This window comes from Hippocampus zosterae, chromosome 10 (genome assembly GCF_025434085.1).
Source record: "Hippocampus zosterae strain Florida chromosome 10, ASM2543408v3, whole genome shotgun sequence".
Lineage (NCBI taxonomy): Eukaryota > Metazoa > Chordata > Actinopteri > Syngnathiformes > Syngnathidae > Hippocampus > Hippocampus zosterae.
Genome location: NC_067460.1, coordinates 24,435,402 through 24,454,175, shown reverse-complemented (window position 1 = coordinate 24,454,175; position 18,774 = coordinate 24,435,402). Strand labels below are relative to the sequence as shown.

At 52.8% G+C, this 18,774-nt stretch overlaps 1 protein-coding gene and 1 long non-coding RNA gene across 3 annotated transcripts; one reads left to right on the top strand and one right to left on the bottom strand.

Moving 5' to 3' along the window:
* Window positions 1-261: 261 nt before the first annotated feature.
* col4a4 (collagen, type IV, alpha 4) lies at window positions 262-18,766 on the bottom strand. Of its 2 annotated transcripts, XM_052078729.1 has the most exons (47): window positions 18,711-18,766; window positions 17,652-17,753; window positions 16,855-16,894; window positions 15,179-15,250; window positions 13,340-13,474; window positions 13,002-13,046; window positions 12,794-12,910; window positions 12,247-12,315; window positions 12,025-12,060; window positions 11,854-11,916; window positions 11,714-11,749; window positions 11,533-11,574; window positions 11,388-11,468; window positions 11,259-11,303; window positions 11,119-11,181; window positions 10,236-10,280; window positions 10,043-10,096; window positions 9,896-9,956; window positions 9,710-9,814; window positions 9,451-9,606; window positions 9,273-9,362; window positions 9,033-9,193; window positions 8,568-8,640; window positions 8,289-8,395; window positions 7,951-8,134; window positions 7,792-7,860; window positions 7,610-7,717; window positions 7,466-7,534; window positions 7,087-7,236; window positions 6,722-6,883; window positions 6,433-6,600; window positions 6,125-6,268; window positions 5,677-5,784; window positions 5,396-5,574; window positions 4,772-4,835; window positions 4,621-4,695; window positions 4,430-4,537; window positions 4,165-4,272; window positions 4,020-4,091; window positions 3,763-3,891; window positions 3,562-3,669; window positions 3,332-3,487; window positions 2,986-3,234; window positions 2,792-2,908; window positions 2,332-2,520; window positions 1,881-2,164; window positions 262-495 (listed from the first exon to the last, which is right to left on the bottom strand). In XM_052078729.1, exons 2-47 carry the CDS (start codon window positions 17,660-17,662, stop codon window positions 262-264), a joined length of 4,941 nt encoding a protein of 1,646 aa, XP_051934689.1. In that variant the 5' UTR covers window positions 17,663-17,753; window positions 18,711-18,766. The 2 variants fall into 2 exon arrangements, with proteins under 2 accessions (XP_051934689.1, XP_051934688.1); XM_052078728.1 differs by lacking the exon at window positions 18,711-18,766 and having other exon boundaries at window positions 17,652-17,779.
* On the top strand, window positions 489-17,801 carry LOC127609089 (uncharacterized). The gene is made up of 3 exons (XR_007964468.1): window positions 489-1,412; window positions 2,369-2,538; window positions 17,676-17,801. It is a non-coding gene; the product is annotated as an uncharacterized LOC127609089 (long non-coding RNA).
* Window positions 18,767-18,774: the final 8 nt, after the last annotated feature.

Genomic DNA, 18,774 nt, shown 5'->3' with positions numbered 1-18,774 from the left:
AGATTGGCAGAGCGTGTTTACTTGTTGTCGTGGGACATTTTGAACACGTTGGGGCCGTTTTTCCCTCTGCGAGCAACCTTGTACGAACCCGGACCGAAAGCCCCAAATTCGCAGTTAAGCTGGCGGGCGCCAAACGAGAGCGGGTGAGGCGAGGCGAGGACATCCAAAAGAGACCCCACCCCGCTTTTTGTGTGGTGTTTAAAAACGTTTTTAATTCATTTGAAGTCGTCATCATCGGAGGCAGGCGTTCGCTGTTGGCCTTCAGGGCGGGGGCGGGGCCACCTTGATGCAGACGTTGCAGCGTCCCACGTTGGCGGCGGGCCGGCGGGCCTCGGCGTCGGGCGCCGTCAGCCAGAAGCTGTAGATGTTGGCAAAGTAGTGGCACGTACCCCGCGGGCCCTGGCACTCCACGAAGGGCTGCGGCCGGAAGTCCCGCAGGCAACTGCCCGACGACGTCAGGGACTGACCGCCGCCCTCGTCGCCGGCGCCCGTGTGCTGGGGATCGGGCGGCAAACAAAAACACAAATGTCAGCCCGGCCGGCCGCTCCCAACTGCAACTTTTTCCGAGCGACGAAGGCGTCGATTGAAACACAATCGTTTATCATTCCCAGCTCTTCTGAAACTGGACCAGATAACAACAACAAAAATGCATTTTTTTTCCTCATCGGCTGAAAATATTTCCAATTTATAAATCAGAAAACAATGTCCATTAATCTTTCCCCAAAAGTTGTTTTCGATTTCTACCCCGTTGATCCCAAAACGGGACCTTCTCAATTGAGCCGTGTTCCCTTTTTCGGTTTGGTCCAGAATATCGCTCGGGAAATGGCCTGCAAAATGTTGATGAGCGATTTGCAAAGTAAAAGCTGCCCGTCTCAAACGTCTCATTTCACAAATCAAAACCTCGTCGGACTGCTTTCACGTCGGACGACCGATCTTGGCGACATTTCCTGCATTTGGATCATTTGAAGTAAAACAATGCGCTTCTCCACGAATTTGTTCGTCTTGTCAACTGGGGGATTCATTTTCACCTCTGGACAAGAATGATACGGAATTGAGCCTGCTTTGTGTCGAACCGGTGATCGTTAGTCCTCGTTGGCTCCCCCTTGATCCTATGAAACGTTGCTTCTCATTTTGGGGGTGGCGACCTTGCGCTCGTGTGTGCGTCTCCTCAATACAAACGTCCCAAATTCACGAACAAGACTCACACGAGGACGAGTGTGGTCTTTTTGCCGTGTTCTTTTCAGATGAGATGACGGAAAGCAGGTCACAATGCCCTGCTTGTGCTCGCCCGAGTTCAAACCCGCGACGCGGAAAGATTGGAGTCACAATTGAACAGGCTCGCCCTCCGACGGAAGGGGGCGCCGTTGGGCCACAGCAGCTGCAGACTTGTTGTGACGACCGAGCGCCAGCAGGTGGTTGCCATCTATCACGGCGCCCCACCGACGCCTTCGCCTGGCGGTTAGCAGGACGTCTCTTTTTTTTTTTACACCGGCGATGGACCATTGAAGGGGGTTGGAAAATAGCTCCAGAACTAACCACTTCACGCTCACGAGAGTGTCGCAAAAGCGCCGCTCGTCTCACAAGAGTTTTGCCCTTTTGTTCAAAGGCACCGCTGGAACGTTCTGGTCTGAACCGCAACCGCCTCGGCAGCCTATTGGCTCGTTCACCGCCATGGCATGAAAGGTCCCAAGTGCGGTCTCCATCGCGCCAGCGCTTGGTGCCGCCGTAGGGCCGTTTGAAGGCACAATAGCTCAGGAAACGCGTCAAAACGCTCAAGGTGGCGCCGCGCCGCGCGGGCTATGTCGTTGCTCTCCCACTTAATCGGTTTCCAATTTATTGCGCAGCGCCGAACTCGGAATGGAAAAAGGAGAGCCACCCACCATGAGGAAGGAATAGCCGGTCCACAGGCTGGTCCAGTCGGGAGGGCACGGAGGGCGGCTGGACGACTGGCTGTGCAGGGCCGCGGGGGCGGAGGGCGCCTCGCAAACGGCGCAGCGGCTGATGTGCTCTTCGATGGAGGCTCCGGCCACGGGCAGGGCGGGCACGGCGGCCGTGGCCGACAGCCAGTAGGATTTGTCGTTGCGGCCGGCGTACGAGCACCTTCCCATGTTGCACGAGGCGAAGGGCATGGTGGAGAAGACGCGCATGCACGAGCCCGCCTGGCCTGCAACACAACAAGCGCGCTTACACGGCAGCAAAACAAAGCGCCACGTTGCGGCCGCCGCGCCATTGTCTTCCGCACAGCTTTTCTTCCCCCCCCCCCCCCCCCCATCTTATCGTGAGATTGTGTGCTCTAAAACTAAACTAAACTAAGCGTGATCAGGCGAGTACCGAGGTCCTGAGTGTGCGCCTTCTCCTGGCCTTCCAGGTACAACAGGCTGTATCCCACCCACAGAGTTTGCATCCCCTGCGGACACGATGGAGGCGCTCTGGACTGGCTGTGGATGACCATTAGGAAGCCCGCGTTCAAGGGTTTGGATGGTCCAGGGGCTCCACGGTCTCCGGTCAAACCGGGATCACCTGAGCACATGAAGTCAGGTCAGTCACTAACATCTTTGTCGGAGAATAACTTTTGGGCGCCCTGCCCCAGCCCAACGCGACAAGAAAGCCGCAAACAAATTGCGGCTGGCGACTGATTCTCACACATCTGGCGAGAAACTGCGACCTCAGGTGTTCTCGGCAATCAACATTTCGAGACGCCACATCTATTATTTGGTTGTAATACGAACTTGAGGGCTAATAGTCGGGTCTAGTCTGAGTCTTGTGTGAACATGTAAACTTTCCATCTTACCTTTTGCTCCCATCTCACCGCTCTCCCCCTCTGGGCCTCGGCGACCTGGCTCCCCAACAGGTCCCGGAGGCCCCCGAGGGCCTTGGGGACCCACACACCCGGCATCCCCCTTCTTACCTGTGGCATAACATCAGCCGTCGTCAAAATCATGCCAACGCTGACCCTGTATAGGGCCATGTCTCGTAGCGTCTCACCTTTGAGTCCCTTGAGGCCACTGTCTCCCGGAAAACCAGTACTTCCTGGAAGACCCGGTAGCCCGGAAGGTCCTGGAAGGCCCGGTTGGGGTGAAGGGTAAGTGGGGCAAGGGAAAACTCTGCCTCTCTCCCCCTTTGGACCCTCCTGACCAGTACAACCCTGCGACCCAAGAGGTCCAGTTGGTCCCGGGAAACCTCTTGGGCCCGCATTTCCAGGTATCCCCATCAGACCCATTGAACCTCGCTCTCCTGTTGGCACAGATTTTCAAAATGCAAAGACCCATCGCAGCCTCAGGAGGGCCAGGACTACAGCAGCCTTAGCCCAAAACTATGACCACTCAGTCACCTTTTAAACCTGGCAATCCACCGATGCCTGCTTGTCCCTTGGGCCCTGGAAGTCCTTTGTCTCCCTTTGGACCCGGGCATCCGTTGCCCCCGTTATCCCCATCATCGCCAGGCACTGGAGGGTTAGGACCCGCACGGCCCATCTCGCCAAGGTAACCTGAAAGGTAGTCTGAGGTCAGTCAGGGCACTGATCAACTCTCAACTTTTCACAAAAGTTACTTCTCCTCTGACCTGGCTCTCCATCTGGCCCGGGTTCGCCAGGATCTCCTGAAATCCCAGAGGGCGGGGTTTTACAGTCAGGTCCGGATGCACCCGAAGGTCCAATTTGTCCTTGTGTCCCTGGACATGTAAATGAAGAGCGAGTGAGTACCTGAACACAAGTAGCCAACATCCTTATCAGGCTCAGGGAAACTAGAGGCCTCGATCACCAACCTCTAGATCCTGAAGGGCCTTTGGGTCCCGGAGGTCCATGCTGTGATGAACCTGGGAGACCCGGAGGACCAAGGGGGCCTTTATCTCCCGGAAGACCTTGAGAACCTTGGGGACCAGGAACACTGAGACCTGAAGAGACAGCACAGGAGAGTTGACAAATGTTGCTGAAGAAATGAAAGATATAACGTGAACAGACAAAGTCTGTTGTACGTTAAGGTACTTTGGTACAGCGGTTGTCATCTCGTTGATCCACACACCTCTGCTGCCAATGTCCCCTTTCACCCCCTTTAGTCCATCCAGGCCGTGAAGTCCCAGTGGTCCTGGAGGACCTGTTCCAACGGTTGAGTATGGAATTAATAGTTACACAGCTGTCAAAACGAAAACAAAACTAGCCATGCCCACCTCGGAGTCCCGAGACACCGTACGATCCAGGGGGACCATCGGCCCCCGCGTTGCCAGGAAGACCTGGAACCCCTTGTCGGCCTCTGGGGCCTGGGGGTCCAATCACACCTGATGAACGGAAAGGACGAGTTAAGAGTTTTGTTCTGTTTGCCAGGACTTGAAAATTGCTTCAAGATTGCTTTTAAGAAACAGCAGCATGACCGCTTCGTGCCTGTGATGAGTAGCCTGAGCAGCACATGAAGACTTTAGAGCTAGGACCCTGTACCTGGTGCTCCTTGCTCCCCAGGCTGTCCGAGATCTCCTTTGCAGCCTATCTGACCTGGCTCTCCGATGAACCCAGGTGCTCCTGGATCACCTCGAGCTCCAGAAGCACCTGATGAGGAACAATTTAGTTAGTGGTTTTCTAATTCATGTTGATGGAAATGATTACAAAGGTTTCTGGTGCTAGAACCTCACCTCGAGGTCCCGGGGCTCCAGGAGGCCCCCTGTCTCCAGGTAAACCAGGTCTACTGCGTGACTCTCCTTGATCACCTGATACATTAAAGCAGAATTTTGACAAATGCTAAACAGCTGTGTCATGGTGTCAGGAAGATGTGCAGTACCGTACCTTTGGACCCAGGAGGTCCTCGTCGACCACGTTCTCCGGGCCTCCCAGGGCATCCTTGCTCACCCTGTATGACAACATCGCTATTTTGTAGACATCCTGATTTTCATCAGATGTACGTGATAGACTGAACTTCTCATTTTGGACGTGCAATACAAGAAAACCACAAAGAAAGTTGAAATAGCCCATACTGAATAGTTTGATGAATATATTAATTGAAACCGACCATCTAGTGCCGGTCTGCCGGAGTAGGAAGAGCGCAAACTAATTTGAATCCTAAGCCCACATGTAAATTTCCCCATTGTGGGACAAATAAAGGATATCTTATCTTATCATACAACCGGGGACAAATCCCTTGTTTTTTTTTTTTACATACTTGGGCATTATGTTTCCAAATACGTGGCAAACACCTTCACACATCTGAATACTTAACACCCAAAATGCAATGCAATTATGTGCGAGATCCAATCAAATCCAATCAATTTGTGACTGACGAAGCAACTATGGAGGGGCTGTAGTTTGGCGTTTTCAGCCTTGAATGTTAGTTGTGTTGTTTGGAAGATACAACATATCTGCGATGTGTGTTGCCTAACCCTACTTAATGAACATGTTCTTCTCTCATCTTACTGGGTCTCCTGGTTCTCCAGGGAAGCCAAGAAAACCGGAAGGTCCAGGAGGCCCAGGTCCTCCAGAAGGCCCCGGTTTGCCTAAAGACCCTTGTGGGCCCGGCGTCCCGCGGATGCCCGGCGGCATGTTGGTGCCTGGGGGCCCAGGCTTGCCCAAAAGTCCTTGTGCGCCCTTATTTCCTGGCAATGCAAAAAAAAAAACAGAAGTTCTCTGCCTGAAACACTCATTCAGTCTGTCTCAAAACGTTCCTATTACGCCTAAATGCTTCACTTCAGTCTAACCTCGTGCACCGGGGAAGCCATTGACACCGGGCGGACCAGGCTTTCCTCTTTCACCTTTGATAGGGACACCCACTGTCTCCCCGGTCGGTCCCGGGTACCCTTTACAGCCTGCAGGACCACAACAAGAAGACGCAACGTCGATCGATGAAGCTTTTGTTTGATGTGTCTATGCACCCATCCGTTTCGGATACTGCTTCTACTATCATGGTCAAAAATGAGCTAATGCCTTTCCCAGCTGACTTCATGGTACACCCTGGACCGGTCGGCATATTCACACAATAGAGAGGTTTTTTGTTTTTTGGAATGCGGGAGGAAGCTTGTGTGTTCGGATCAAACCTGGGTGGGGAGAACAACCGGATTCGAACCCCCAACCACTGAACTTGAAGGCACTGTGCTGCCTGATATTAGTATGATTTGTTTTCGTGCGTGTAATGGTAGCAGTGTTTACCCTTCTCTCCTTTGGGACCTTGACATCCTGGCCTGCCATCTTGTCCATCAGGTCCTCTCTCTCCTGTCCTCCCTGGATATCCTGGGAACCCAATCAATCCTTGCTCTCCTTGGACACCGTTTTTACCAAGGGGTCCCGTCAGACCTGATTGTGAGATGACAATGACACGTGGGTACCATATGAACTTAGATGGGTCCGAAAGCCCTTTGAGTTCCCCCTTCACAGCGATGACCTCGAGGCACTCCTAATTGTTAGACTGACAAACGGCTTACTGACGAAAAAGTTGATGCTACCAGGAGGCTGCTTACCTTTCTGTCCATCCCGCCCAGCAAATCCAGATTCTCCACTGGGACCAGGAGGGCCCGGAAGTCCCGGATACCCAGGAAAACCAGGAGACCCTGGTTTGCCCACAGGGCCGCGGGGGCCATACCCTGGTGATCCTGGTTCTCCCATATCACCTTTCTCCCCAAAACATCCTGAGCAAAACCACATAGGGGAGAAGAAGTCTCAAGGTCAGATGTCCCTGACTTGGATCACAAGCGCTCATGGTGAAACAAGAGCCATGACATCAGGACGTTGCTTCAGATCACACATTACCAGAGGGGCCAGTAGCTCCTTGTGGACCGGGAGGGCCTGTGGGACCAGGTTTTCCTTTTTGGCACAGATCAGAGATGGGCCCGGGGGAACCATTATTGCCCGGTGCCCCATCCTGTCCTCTTTGGCCCTTAGGCCCTGGAACTCCGGGCAGACCTGGGACCCCTGAAGATGACGAGAACATGTGATAAGAACACCAATGTTTCATGTGCAGACACATAAATCTTGACAACTGCATCAACAATTGTGATGATCATGGAGAGGGGCTGGTTCGGGTCACAGCATTTGTGTGCATTTATGGAGGGAAAGGTCGGGAATAAGTCCCACAGCAATAGAGCCAGCATTTGGATTTCAGATTTTGGCCTCACCTTGGAAACCCTGGTTGCCAGTTTGGCCTGGGACTCCTTTAGGTCCCAGAGAGCCCACTAACCCTGGAAAGCCAACGGGTCCTGAGGTCCCCACATAAGACTCACCAGCTGGTCCTCTCAGCCCAGGAGTGCCCGGTGCACCCGGAGAACCTGGTACGCACAGAAAAAAACATGCACAAGTGCTGAAGGAGCGCAGTGGTAAATTTGTGACTTTCCACATGTGAAGAGGGTAGGGGCAGTCATCAGAGATTCCTGTACATTTGTCTGGGGCATATGTGCCTTTATCTCCACTCGCTGATTGGGGCTATGCATTCCGCATTAACTTTGCAATACAGTCATCTCCTTTCTATGAAATTACCCATCTTAGACAAGACAGTACCTGGCTCTCCGGCAAAACTGAAGCCTTCAGGCCCTTCAACTCCAATATCTCCAACAAGACCTCGTGGTCCTTGTAGAGGCAGACAAGTTGTCAACTGTTATCCTGGAGCTACTGGACAAAAGTGTGGTACAAATGCAGCGGTACCTGCTAGTCCCTGTGGTCCAGGAAGTCCAGACTGTCCTTTTTCCCCTTTAGGTCCATCGGGTCCAGTGAATCCATTGAAACCAGGAGGACCAGGAAGCCCTCTGAGGCCTGGGCAGTTCAACAGTATGTCAGATAGACAGGTGAACAAAAACTTGACGGAAGACCATCACGATTGGGTTCACCTGTATCTCCGGCCTCCCCTTTCTGTCCTGGGGCTCCAGGGTTTCTGGGTATACAAGGAAGTGTTTCGCCTATGGAGAGTTGAGTCATCAGTCCTACGGTGCCAACGGCATTGACTTTTTTTTTTTGCCGACAACTTTTGTAATCAAACTGAGCTTTACCTTGAGCACCTTTCAGGCCAGGGAAGCCAGCGAAACCCGGAAGTCCCGGGGATCCTGGATCCCCCCGATTTCCTATTGCTCCAACCACACCGGATCCCTGGGGTCCAGTGGGTCCAGTTAGTCCTTTGGGGCCAGGGAGACCCTTCAGGCCTCTGTCCCCCAGAGAACCGGAGGTACTTTCTCCCTGTAAACAAATGTAAGGTAAGCAGAAAAACTCAACATGCAAAGGAGGGGAGAGTTTTCATCGTCAGGTCCTCTTGTCTGCGGACTCAACAAGCGCATAGGACTTTGTGGAATTATTTGATGCTTCAATGACTGTAGGAGCGAGAGCCAAAGACCTGAGGTCCAGGGCTTCCGGGGACTCCTGGGAGTCCATCCTGGCCTCTTCTCCCAGGGAAACCTTGTCTACCTGCAAGACCCGGCTCACCTCTTGCGCCCTTCTCACCTGGGAACAAATGTTTGGTTAGTGCAACATGCAGATGTGGTTTTATCACTTCACACAATCTTCAGGTCTTGATCATCCACACTCTGACAAGATTTTTTGAGAGCTCAACCACGTTCACATGACTCGATATCAATATCCATGTCAACCTGGAGGTCAAAGTCAGTCAACTTGCCTTTGATTTCTACCACAATGAAGTCTCCTTTTTGACCTTTGAACCCTTTGACACCAGGTAATCCACCAAGGCCCTGCAAACCAGTCCATCAATCAAACAACCACTCAGTAGCTCAAGAGAAGAAATTTGAACATTTCCTGGAGTTCAAAAAACCTGGCAAAGAGAGTCAACTTTTTATTCATTCATTCATTCATTCATCTTCCGAACCGCTTGATCCTAACTAGGGTCGCGGGGGGTGCTGGAGCCTATCCCAGCTGTCTCCGGGCAGTAGGCGGGGGACACCCTGAATCGGTTGCCAGCCAATCGCAGGGCACACAGAGACGAACAGCCATTCGCACTCACACTCACACCTAGGGACAATTTAGAGTGTTCAAAAGTTTTTATTTTTTTTAAGTATTTAAGACCCTGCCTGCTCCAATTAAGGTACCCAACTTGGGACCCCATTTGGGCCAAACGTTTCCTTACCGGCTGTCCAGTCACACCCGGGTCTCCCACGCAGCCTGTCTCCCCTCTTGGACCTTGAACTCCAGGGGACCCTGGATACCCCGCCAAACCGGGCTTCCCCACTGGGCCTGGGGCTCCCGTCCTCATAAATGGAGGACCACACAAGCATTCACCTTGGCGCCCTGCCCCAAAACACATGCTGTTGCATCTTGCTCCACATTTTACATGAATGAAGGGAATCAGCGTAGCCTCAACACTAACCTTTGAATCCGCGATCACCCGGTGGGCCAGAAGGCCCTGATTCACCAGGTTCTCCAGATTCTCCTGGCACTCCCGGAAGGCAGTAAAAGCCTGTAGGGGAAAACAAAGCAAAACAAAACTGAAATGCCCGCATAGTGGAAGGAGGAAGTATTGTTTTCCTAAACAAACACCAGTCTACCTGGCATCCCAGGTTGGCCTTTTGAACCTCTGGGGCCCGGGCTGCCAGGTCTTCCCGTTTCTCCAGGTAATGCTTGATCTGTGATAACCTGACCCGGATCTCCTTTGTCACCTCTGCTTCCAGGAGTCCCCCTCGCTCCCATCATACCTGCTGGCCCTAATCAGAATTCAGAAAAAAATTGTCGGTCAAGTACAATTCCTGAACGAGTCGAATGGCTCTCGTGAAAAGTCATGCAATGATAGCGCTGCTGTGCTCTGACCTGGTATGGATCTACCAGGGGATCCTCGGGGCCCTTGCGGTCCCATGAATCCACGATCTCCCGGAGGTCCTGTCAGTCCCGGAGTCCCTGGATCTCCAGCGTCACCTTGAGGACAAATGGACATCTGGTGTCAACAGTCAGACCTGAGGAAAATGGATAGGTGCCTCTATGGATGTGGACATCTACCCAAAAGGGTGATGACAATTTCCCGAGGTTGGCCTTTCAGACCAGGATCTCCCATCACGCCCTGGGAACAGAAGCAACGGGTATCATCATATGCCACCCGTGATTCATCTCCATAACAAGCAGAGGGTGTTTGAACCCATCACTGACCTTTGGACCTTCTTGTCCGATCAAACCTGGAAGACCAGAGCTTCCTCTAGCGCCCTGTAACACAATCACATATGCTTTCTGGACCCAACAATTCTTGTGCCGGCGCTGCACATCCGTCATTTTTGACATAGCTGGTCCGAGCTGGGAAGTTAGCTATGAACTGCGATTTAGTGGGAGTGCACGTTCTACTCACCTGAGCTCCTTTGTAACCAGGTAGACCAGGGCGTCCCGGGAGTCCCTGAAGACCACAGACACATTTGCTGATGTCACCAAGAGTGGGGGGAGGGGGGTACTTCATTTAGTGTTCACTTACAGTACTCATAAATATTGCGCACAGGATCTTCACGGTTAAAAGTTGTGAAGAATGGTTTTGCAATTTACATAAGTAATGTTGATGCTTTTTGGACATTTGGCACAGCACCATGAGCACAATATCAACTTTGACCCGATGGAATTAGAAGTGTTCAAGGAAGAGTCAAACAAACATACTACCAAGTGACCCAAAAGAAATCTTTCCTACTGATCACCATGGGGAAGCCTCGCTTTGTTTGAATGAACGGGTCCCGAGTCCGCAGCAAGTGGCTGTACAGACCCGACCTGCGCACGTCCAACGGTCGCAGAAGCAGCAACAGCCACAGCCACAGTAGCAGGAATTCAACTTCACCGGTAAATGAACACCACCATGGCAATGCTGCTCACCTCTCATGGCTGTACGGTGGAAAAGACCCAAAATAGTCTGATTTCCAACGCCAACACTTTTGTCGGGTTGCGACTCTCTTAAAAGTGCCCCTGCTCGTCATGCGCCTCACCCTCTCCATGCCCTCTCGCTCGACTGGCTTCATCGAAACTTGCTTCCTCCTTGACCATTGATTGAGTACAATACACTTTTTGAGGAACTAGCGTTTTTGGCGAAGCTTCAGTCCAAGTCAGGTTCAGCCGCGGTCCGGTAGTGCGCCGGCCATAGCAAATCAGGCCCGAAATCTTCTCTTGACACAATACAACCACCATCCTAACACTCACTTTCCCTTCCACATCCTCCACACAGCCAGCAGGACCACCAAAGAAGGATGCCTCACCCTGGGTCCGGGAAGTCCCACAATTCCCTTCTCTCCCTTGACGCCAGGGAAAACATCCAGACCCTGAAAGTCCAGACGGGTAGAATTAGATCTGATGAAGCTCAGTCGGAGGACACAATAGAACCCTGGAGTGGACTTACTGGCAGGCCTTGCGCTCCACAAACCCCTTTGGGCCCCGCTGCACCCTGACGAAACAAACAGAAGACACAAGGTTCGACGCCGCGGTCGAAAAGATGACTGTTCTTGCGTGATGGCTGAGGGGCAGTCACCTGCTCTCCTTTGATGTAGAATTCCTCTGGGGGGTCAACATACTCAAATGGGCCCGGGGGACCCTGTAAACCTTGTTCACCCTGCGGACGACACCAGTTAAATGCCCGCTGTCCTGTCACAAATTGTGGTGTTCCTACTTTGTACCTCATCCCCTTTCGGTCCCAGCACCGATCGACCTCGTTCGCCCTGAAACATATATACAAACAAAGTCCTCCGCATCATTCCTTATTTCCTCCGCTCTTTGAGCGCTTCTTCTCTTCTGTCTCCAAAAAGAGCTACTGCACATTCAGGGATGCAAGCAAAAGTCATCTGAGGCAATACTTACAGGCAGACCTCTGGAACCTGGCAGGCCAGGGAGACCCTATGCAAGCACACGCGCACACACACACGCGTGCCCACGCAGACACTGTCAAGGTTAACTGGTAAAAGGATATTGAAAGAGTTTTGTCATGAAAATGTTCTCACATCCACTCCGTCAGGACCAGCAGCACCCAAGAATCCTGTTAAACCTCTCGTACCTGGTCCACCCTACACAGAGGAAGTCAGACAGGCAGCATGAGGATTAGACAGGAAGTTAGAGAAGCAAGAAACCACAAAGACAGGAAGGCCAGGTGGACAGGCAAATTGTGAGCTCACCGGCAGACCAGGAAGTCCCTCGAGGCCGGGGTCACCCTGTGGGCCATAAGATTGTGTGGGTGGGACAACAACGGCACACAAGACAACTCAGCGGGCATGCGGCGTCAATTGGATCATCAACTTGGTGTTGGATTTTGATGTCATATCGATGTTGAATTGACATCACGTGCCCATGGATGAGGTCATGCTAAATATTGGAAGTGTGATGTGGAGACCACTCACGGGGACTCCAGGATACTGGAGAAAGAAGAACGCCGCATCTCCCGGAAATCCCTTTGGTCCTTGAAAGCCCTGCGACAGAAGCCCAGTTAGCCGATCAACCAATCAATCAAGCAAATCAACCAATGAGTCTTTGCTGGTATATTGTGACCTGCACGTGACTCAAGGCAAAAGAAAATGTACTGAATGCTCCTGAAGAAGAACCACAAGACCTCACGTGGTCAACGTCTAATCATAAGGTAAGATAAGAAAACCTTTATTTGTCTACCAAAGGAGAAATTCATGTCGTCTATGTCAGGTGTTGCCGTCTTTGGATGTCAGGTTTCCGGTGTTGCGGTGTAGGTCGGATCATGTGGTTCCCGTCAGGCGATTTATTGAATTACCCCCCCCCCCCCCCCGTGTCGACCCAAGAGGTTCATTTCAGGTGTTGTGGTTTGAGCCAGGTTTCTTGTGGTCTAATTTATGTGTTGTGGTCCAGTTGAGGTGTTGCGGTCTGATTCACGCGTTCTTGGTTGTGACCCTAAAATGTAGACCGGCCTGCGGTCCTGACCGTTGCACCACGAGGCCCTTGTTCTCCAGGTAGTCCAGGATTTCCCTGTCTTCCTCTCGTCCCATTACATCCATCCACACCTGGAAAACCAGGACCACCAGCTGGGCCCGGGTGACCCTGATTACACAAACAAACCAAAGATGGTCATCCAGGAAAGATTTTCTCAATCCAGCAGATTAAGATCCTGGGGATACACAGGGCTTCCTACCGGGACTCCCTCTAAACCAGGAAATCCGGGAACACCAACAGCTCCCTGAGTAAAAGAACAAAACAGCAAAGTCAGGTGCTTTTTCTTGGACGCAGTTTGTTTCTTTTGTTTCCTCAAAGTCACGTGACCCAAGCGTTTCTTTGACAGGGAGTTGAGATCCATAGAAATCCTTGAATATGCGTGTGTTTTACTAGCTTGAAGTCTGTTTAACGAAAAACCTTTGAAGTTTGTGGGCAGGGTGAACGTCTTGCTCGGGTTTATTGCGGATCTTCAACTATCGCGGACAGTTCTGGATTGCGTCGCCTCCGATGAACGGGGTTCACTGTGTCTTCATTCACCGTGTCTCCTTTTGGTCCCGGAGGTCCTGCTGGGCCTTCGGCTCCTCGCTTGCCTTTCTCTCCTGGAGGACCCTGCGGGCCTGGGAAGCCTGGGGGCCCCTGAGGACCCTGAGGCCCAAGAGACCCCGGAGACCCCTGAGGAAAGCCAGCAAAGTGTCAAAGCTGCGCAAGTGGCGTTTCAAACATTTAGTAACAGCAGGTCATACGCGTTCTAAAAATGAGTCGGCTTCGGGGGTAGAACAAAATGAGCATTGCCTGAATGTAGAATCAACGTTGGAAATCGGCCTTGGACATATACAGGTTTTTTCGCGAAGACTACGACTTTGTCTCGTTCTTGCGTCACGTCGGGTTGCTGAGAGTCAGCTAGCCTGCTGCAGCAGCTCCGACTCACTTTTTCTTATTTCTTTCTCCTTTGTTGTACTTGTCCCCGCTTTCCGGTTTTATTGACTCCATTGGACTTTTGTTTTCACACGCGCTCCGGAGGAACGACTTCCTCGCGTCCCCCCCCCCCGCAGCCAAGACTGCATCCCGGAGTTTGCGAGGTCATGCCGATGCCTCTTCTTCTCTCCCTCCTCTGAACACGAGTTCACACACCGCGAGACCACCGTCAGGCTGGCTGACGAAGCGACTGTGAAAGTTTGCTCGAGCGCTGCGGGTGTGATGACTGCTTGGATGGTTTGCATTGAAATCGGATGATTGCATTTGGGCGGCAGGGTGTCGAGTGGTTAACACGTCTCACGCATGTTACGGATCCACGTCCGGGCTCCGATGCGCGTGTTTTTCTCCCAAAATGTGAACATGTTTTCAAAACATTTCGACTTGTGTCTTCAAAATAGAAACTTGGTCGCTGTTTGGAATTCGAGTTGGGCTTACGGCGGGGCTCTTGGCAACATTTCTCCCCCTGGTCCTCTTCCAAGGACTTCACATCAACAACATTATCAACAACAGCAGTAACGACAATCATTCATGTGACGACGCGCACCGAAGTGACCACAAGGGGATGGGCAGAGCCCCCACCCCCGCCCCCACCCCCACCCTTCCCCACTCCAGAGTGTGTGCGCGCATGAGATGAGATGTGACAGGTCTGATCTCTGTTAGTTTTTGCGCTCTCCGGCTTTCTCTGGAATTATTGACGTGTGAAATCAGTGAGACAGACGCTTTGCCGCAACACTCTGTGCCCGTCTGCGGGCCCCGGCTGTACAAACACTCACGCGCACGCACGCACAAACGGTTGATTTCTGTGACATCGTACAATACGGTGATGTGGAAACTATCACGTATATGCGCCTGTTTGTGTGTGAGAACAAACACACGGACGCGCACACCTACACACATTTGAGACAGCTCCTATCACCTGAAAGTCGACTTTAAGTCAGGGCGCCGGGGTGTCCAACGAATGTTTGCCGCGGGCCAGATTGCGGCCACGCTTTCCCACAGAAGCCCATGAGGAAAGGAAAGCATAGAAATGTTTCATGGCCTCTTTGTATTCTCTCTCTCACACACGACAAAATGATGGGAAACTGCTTTTGAAGTCGGTTCTTTACGGTCCGGATAACCTCTGGACTCGGCTGGCTAACTTGTGGATGTTAACCATCCTCTCCTTTGTCACTCTCTTAAGTTCAGGTCTAATTTCTGAGCTTCACGAGCTCGGTTTTGGACACGACTGTCTCTGTTCTGCTTTTAACTCCCGGATGCTGTCCTGACCTTGTTAGCTCTGTTCCGAGTCCTAAAAAGAGAAGATTTCCTCGATTGTCACCATGTGATTTGTTGCGGTCTCGAGGCCCGCTTGAGGTTGGACGAGCCGCGATTGTTTGTTTTGTGCGGTTGGTGAAGTCTCACCCTGGCTCCCTTCGGCGGAAAGCATCGACAGGTGGAACAGTCTCGCCCGGCGCACGGCTCCTTGTCGTCGCCCTGCAGACGGTCACATCGGCAATGGCGGCAACATGTTAGGTCGTCATCAATAATCATGGACATGATTGTCGATATCACGTGTGACGCATCACCGGGGCTCCGGTGAGCACAACGTCGCGGCATCACTGGCAGGATGACATCGTGCCCGACTTTGCCGACATTGGATACGTACGCCACAGCGCCGCCTCGTGGATACAAGGTCACGTCTCAATGCCACATTGTGTACGACATCACGGGGATTCATGAATACGATTGGTGATTGCACCGCCTAGGAATGACCTCGTGGTGAAGACGGCATCGCGGTTTAGCGCGAGGATGCGGTACGTCCGGCGAGTCGGGTTCAACGCGAGCCCAGCGCGACTCCCGGCAGACTTGATTGTCAGATGGTGAGATTGTCGGCTTCCCAGATCCCCGTCATGCATCGCTGTTTGTGTTGCAGGCTGCATTCCTGCCGCGTTGTGTCAACCAAGTTAGCAGTCAAGCGTTTCTATCAGCGGCAGGAATGTGAGAATCGCCGCCGCCGCTCGTTGTCCCCTTGACGAGACGCGCGGCCTCTACGCGCACCGCATACTGTATGTCCGACAGAAGCTGGACACGTGCTGCTACAGGTGTCCTACAGTATATGCGGTCCACTGCACGTCCTACTGGACACACCGTATCATCCATCCATTTTCTGATCGGCTCACCCTGGAGCCCATCCCAGCTGTCTTTGGGCAGGAGGCGGGGTACACCCTGAACCGCTTGCCAGCCAATCTCAGACCCCATGATCCACCTTGGGGAAGGAGCCCTACATCTAGCCAAGGTGTTTACCCGTGTCATCGGGGCGACAGTTCTGCCTCAAATCCGGTATCCTCCGAGCTGCTGTGGTGCACAGGCGCAAACGACGGTCAAGACCAGGTGTCTGGCACGGCTCTCCTCGATGGCCACTTTCCCGTCATGTTTTGAATCGAGTTTTCTTCCTGCAACAGACCTGATTCAAATGATCAGGATCGTTATCGGGCCCCTGCAGAACTTGCTGATGAGCCGATCGTTTCCATCGGGTGTGTTGCAGGTGGGAAACCTCAGAAACGTGGAGGAAAGCGGTCCTCAAGGACTAGAGTTTCGGGCCCATGGTCAGGAAAAGCACCTTCCAAAGTTAGTGGACGTCACGTGAGCCGAGCCTTACGTTGTCCGGTGCCTTGACATGACCTGTTGGGCCAGGGTGACCCTGCCAGGGGCACGAAGCCCCGGACGACTTGGCTCCTGGGATCATTGGAACGCAGAGCCCTTCCACCACGATAAGGTGACAGCTCATAGGGGGGCTTGCGTAGCACATACCACGTCTCGCATATTCAAGTATGTCCAGGGTCTGATATTAGCAGAGGTGTCAAATTCAGGTCCACAAAGCAAAAACCCTGCCGCAGTTTGGCTTTAGCCGCCGCTGCTTCTACCCAACCAGTGGGTTAGAGAGCTCATTTACCTGCCGGTTAAGTGGAAGCACCGGTGGCTAAAGCCAAACGGTGGCAGGGTTTTACTTCCGGAGTTGGATTTGCCACCGCTGGAGATAAGAAAGGTTAAACATTTCGTAACCGGTCTAAGGGAGAGACGCAGACGTCCTGACTTACCCCAAAAACGGCGGTGCAGGTCAGGAGCATCAGGAAGCACCTGAGGACATACAGCGACAACGATAGGACACAAGGAGTCAGGGTATTCGCAGTGGGTCAAGGCGGAAGTAGGTGGCCCGGGTGAACCCGGGTGGCCAAGGGAGATGCAGTACAGTCGGTCAAAGGTGGAAAAAGGCGGTCACGGCGGACGCAGTTGGTCGAGGCAAAGCGGCACTAGTCAGCGAACACGCTTCGGACACGAAGCAACTCGATGTGCTTCACACAGGCAAAGCACAAGAGACCCCAAGGAGCAGCGACAAACCCAACTGCTGAAGACGCTCAGGCAAAGCAGAGAACTAAAGTAGCATTAAAATGACTCCGAGAACCTCCATTGAGCACTTTTAAACACACAAACAAACACAAGATTTCAAGACGTGTAAAGGAAAGAAAAAGCAGCTGGTTTAAAGACCTTCATCGGAGGAATCTGTGGAGGGGGGACCACGACAGTTTTAAAATCTGGATTTGAAGGCATTGATAGTTGGGGCTGACTTGACTTGTGCTGCCCGCTTGTCTGCAGCGTAACGGCTCAATGCACCTTGTTTGCTTGGAAAGCTCGCAGCTTTATTGGCTTGATGTTCAAGAAACATTTTCTGCATGGATTCAGGAGACAAACCATTCAAGCATTTTTCGACCAGTGGCAGATTTGGGCCTTCAGGACTGGAGGAATGTGTCCATTAGCCCCCCCACCCCAACACACACACACAATAGAGCGAGGCTGCGGCGCATCGGCGGATGTCAACGCGGTGTGTTTTGTGTACCTGAGTCTCATGTTGCTTCCGCAGGTCGAGCAGAGCCCGGTCCGGTGCTCATCAGATGTCCCGCCCACTCGTCCTCCTGCGGCCAATGAGGAGCCCGTGATGCTGCGCACAAGGTCAACATATCCCATGTTCTCCGCATCAGGTCACGTGACACAACGTCACCCGTACGCCGCCCGACGCGTCGAACAATTTGGGAATTTGGCTGCCATATCTTCTTTGTTGGCCTCTTTTGGGCGAAAAGGCTTATCGCGGTTATTGCTACAACCTGGAATAGTCTTTGTCCAAAACGTTGCCACGCTCGGATGGCATGAAATTGCCGACACCGACCACGTGCTTAAATTTGAAGCCTTGCGATCGATCCCTGCTCCTGAAAAACAAAACAAACCATAGACCGGCATGGTTTTGTTGTGTTTTTGGGCTGGAAGCAAAAACGGCAGACAAAAGCAAAACACAGGAGCCCGGGTCGGAACGGCCGAACCTTCGGGCGACCGGCTCGAGCGACGGAGTCAAAGCCGCCCGGCAAGAGCGAGGCGCCGGTGTCGCCCCGCCGCGGGCCGGGGAAACGCGCCAGACGCCAGCCGTCGGCGCCGGGCCGGCCCGGGACCTTGTCTGCCAGACTCAAAGCGGATGTTTACAAATGTCTCGGGTACGCCAACGTTCATCCGGCTGCTCTCACGAAGGACTTTGGAGAAGATTTGCCGTTGGGAAAGCTCCACATCAAGAACGGTTGAGTGGCGTTGCGGTCAACTCGGAGGATTTGGAAAGCTTGAAGCCAAACAATTCGGCCATCGGTATCTCCAAATCGTGGCCCAAAAGAGAGTGTTGGATACCTGCGCTCAACTCCTCCTGACACTTGAGACTCACCCACAATAACAGGCAATCAATCGATCGATCAATCCAACGAGCGATCCGCCGTTCAAGCCGCCATCCGACTGTGACGTATATACCCCTTGAGGGCAAATCACCTTTGCCGAGCAAGCGCAAAACCGGCCCCTGACGTGGCGGCGTGACGTCACGGCGCCACTAGCGTGATTGACAGCTGTCATCCGGCGGCCTTACCTTGGCGCGCGCTGCTGCTGCCGCCGCCGCCCGTCACTCGTTTGTCTTCATGTCGCCGTCCGAA

Coding starts and splice junctions, on each gene's coding strand:
- col4a4 (XM_052078728.1), bottom strand. CDS start 17,779: ATGGGATATGTTGACCTTGTGCGCAGCATCACGGGCTCCTCATTGGCC. Junction 11,182..11,258: donor GTGGAGCGCAAGGCCTGCCA/GTAAGTCCACTC, acceptor CTGGACTTTCAG/GGTCTGGATGTTTTCCCTGG. Junction 3,235..3,331: donor TGGATTGCCAGGTTTAAAAG/GTGACTGAGTGG, acceptor CTGTGCCAACAG/GAGAGCGAGGTTCAATGGGT.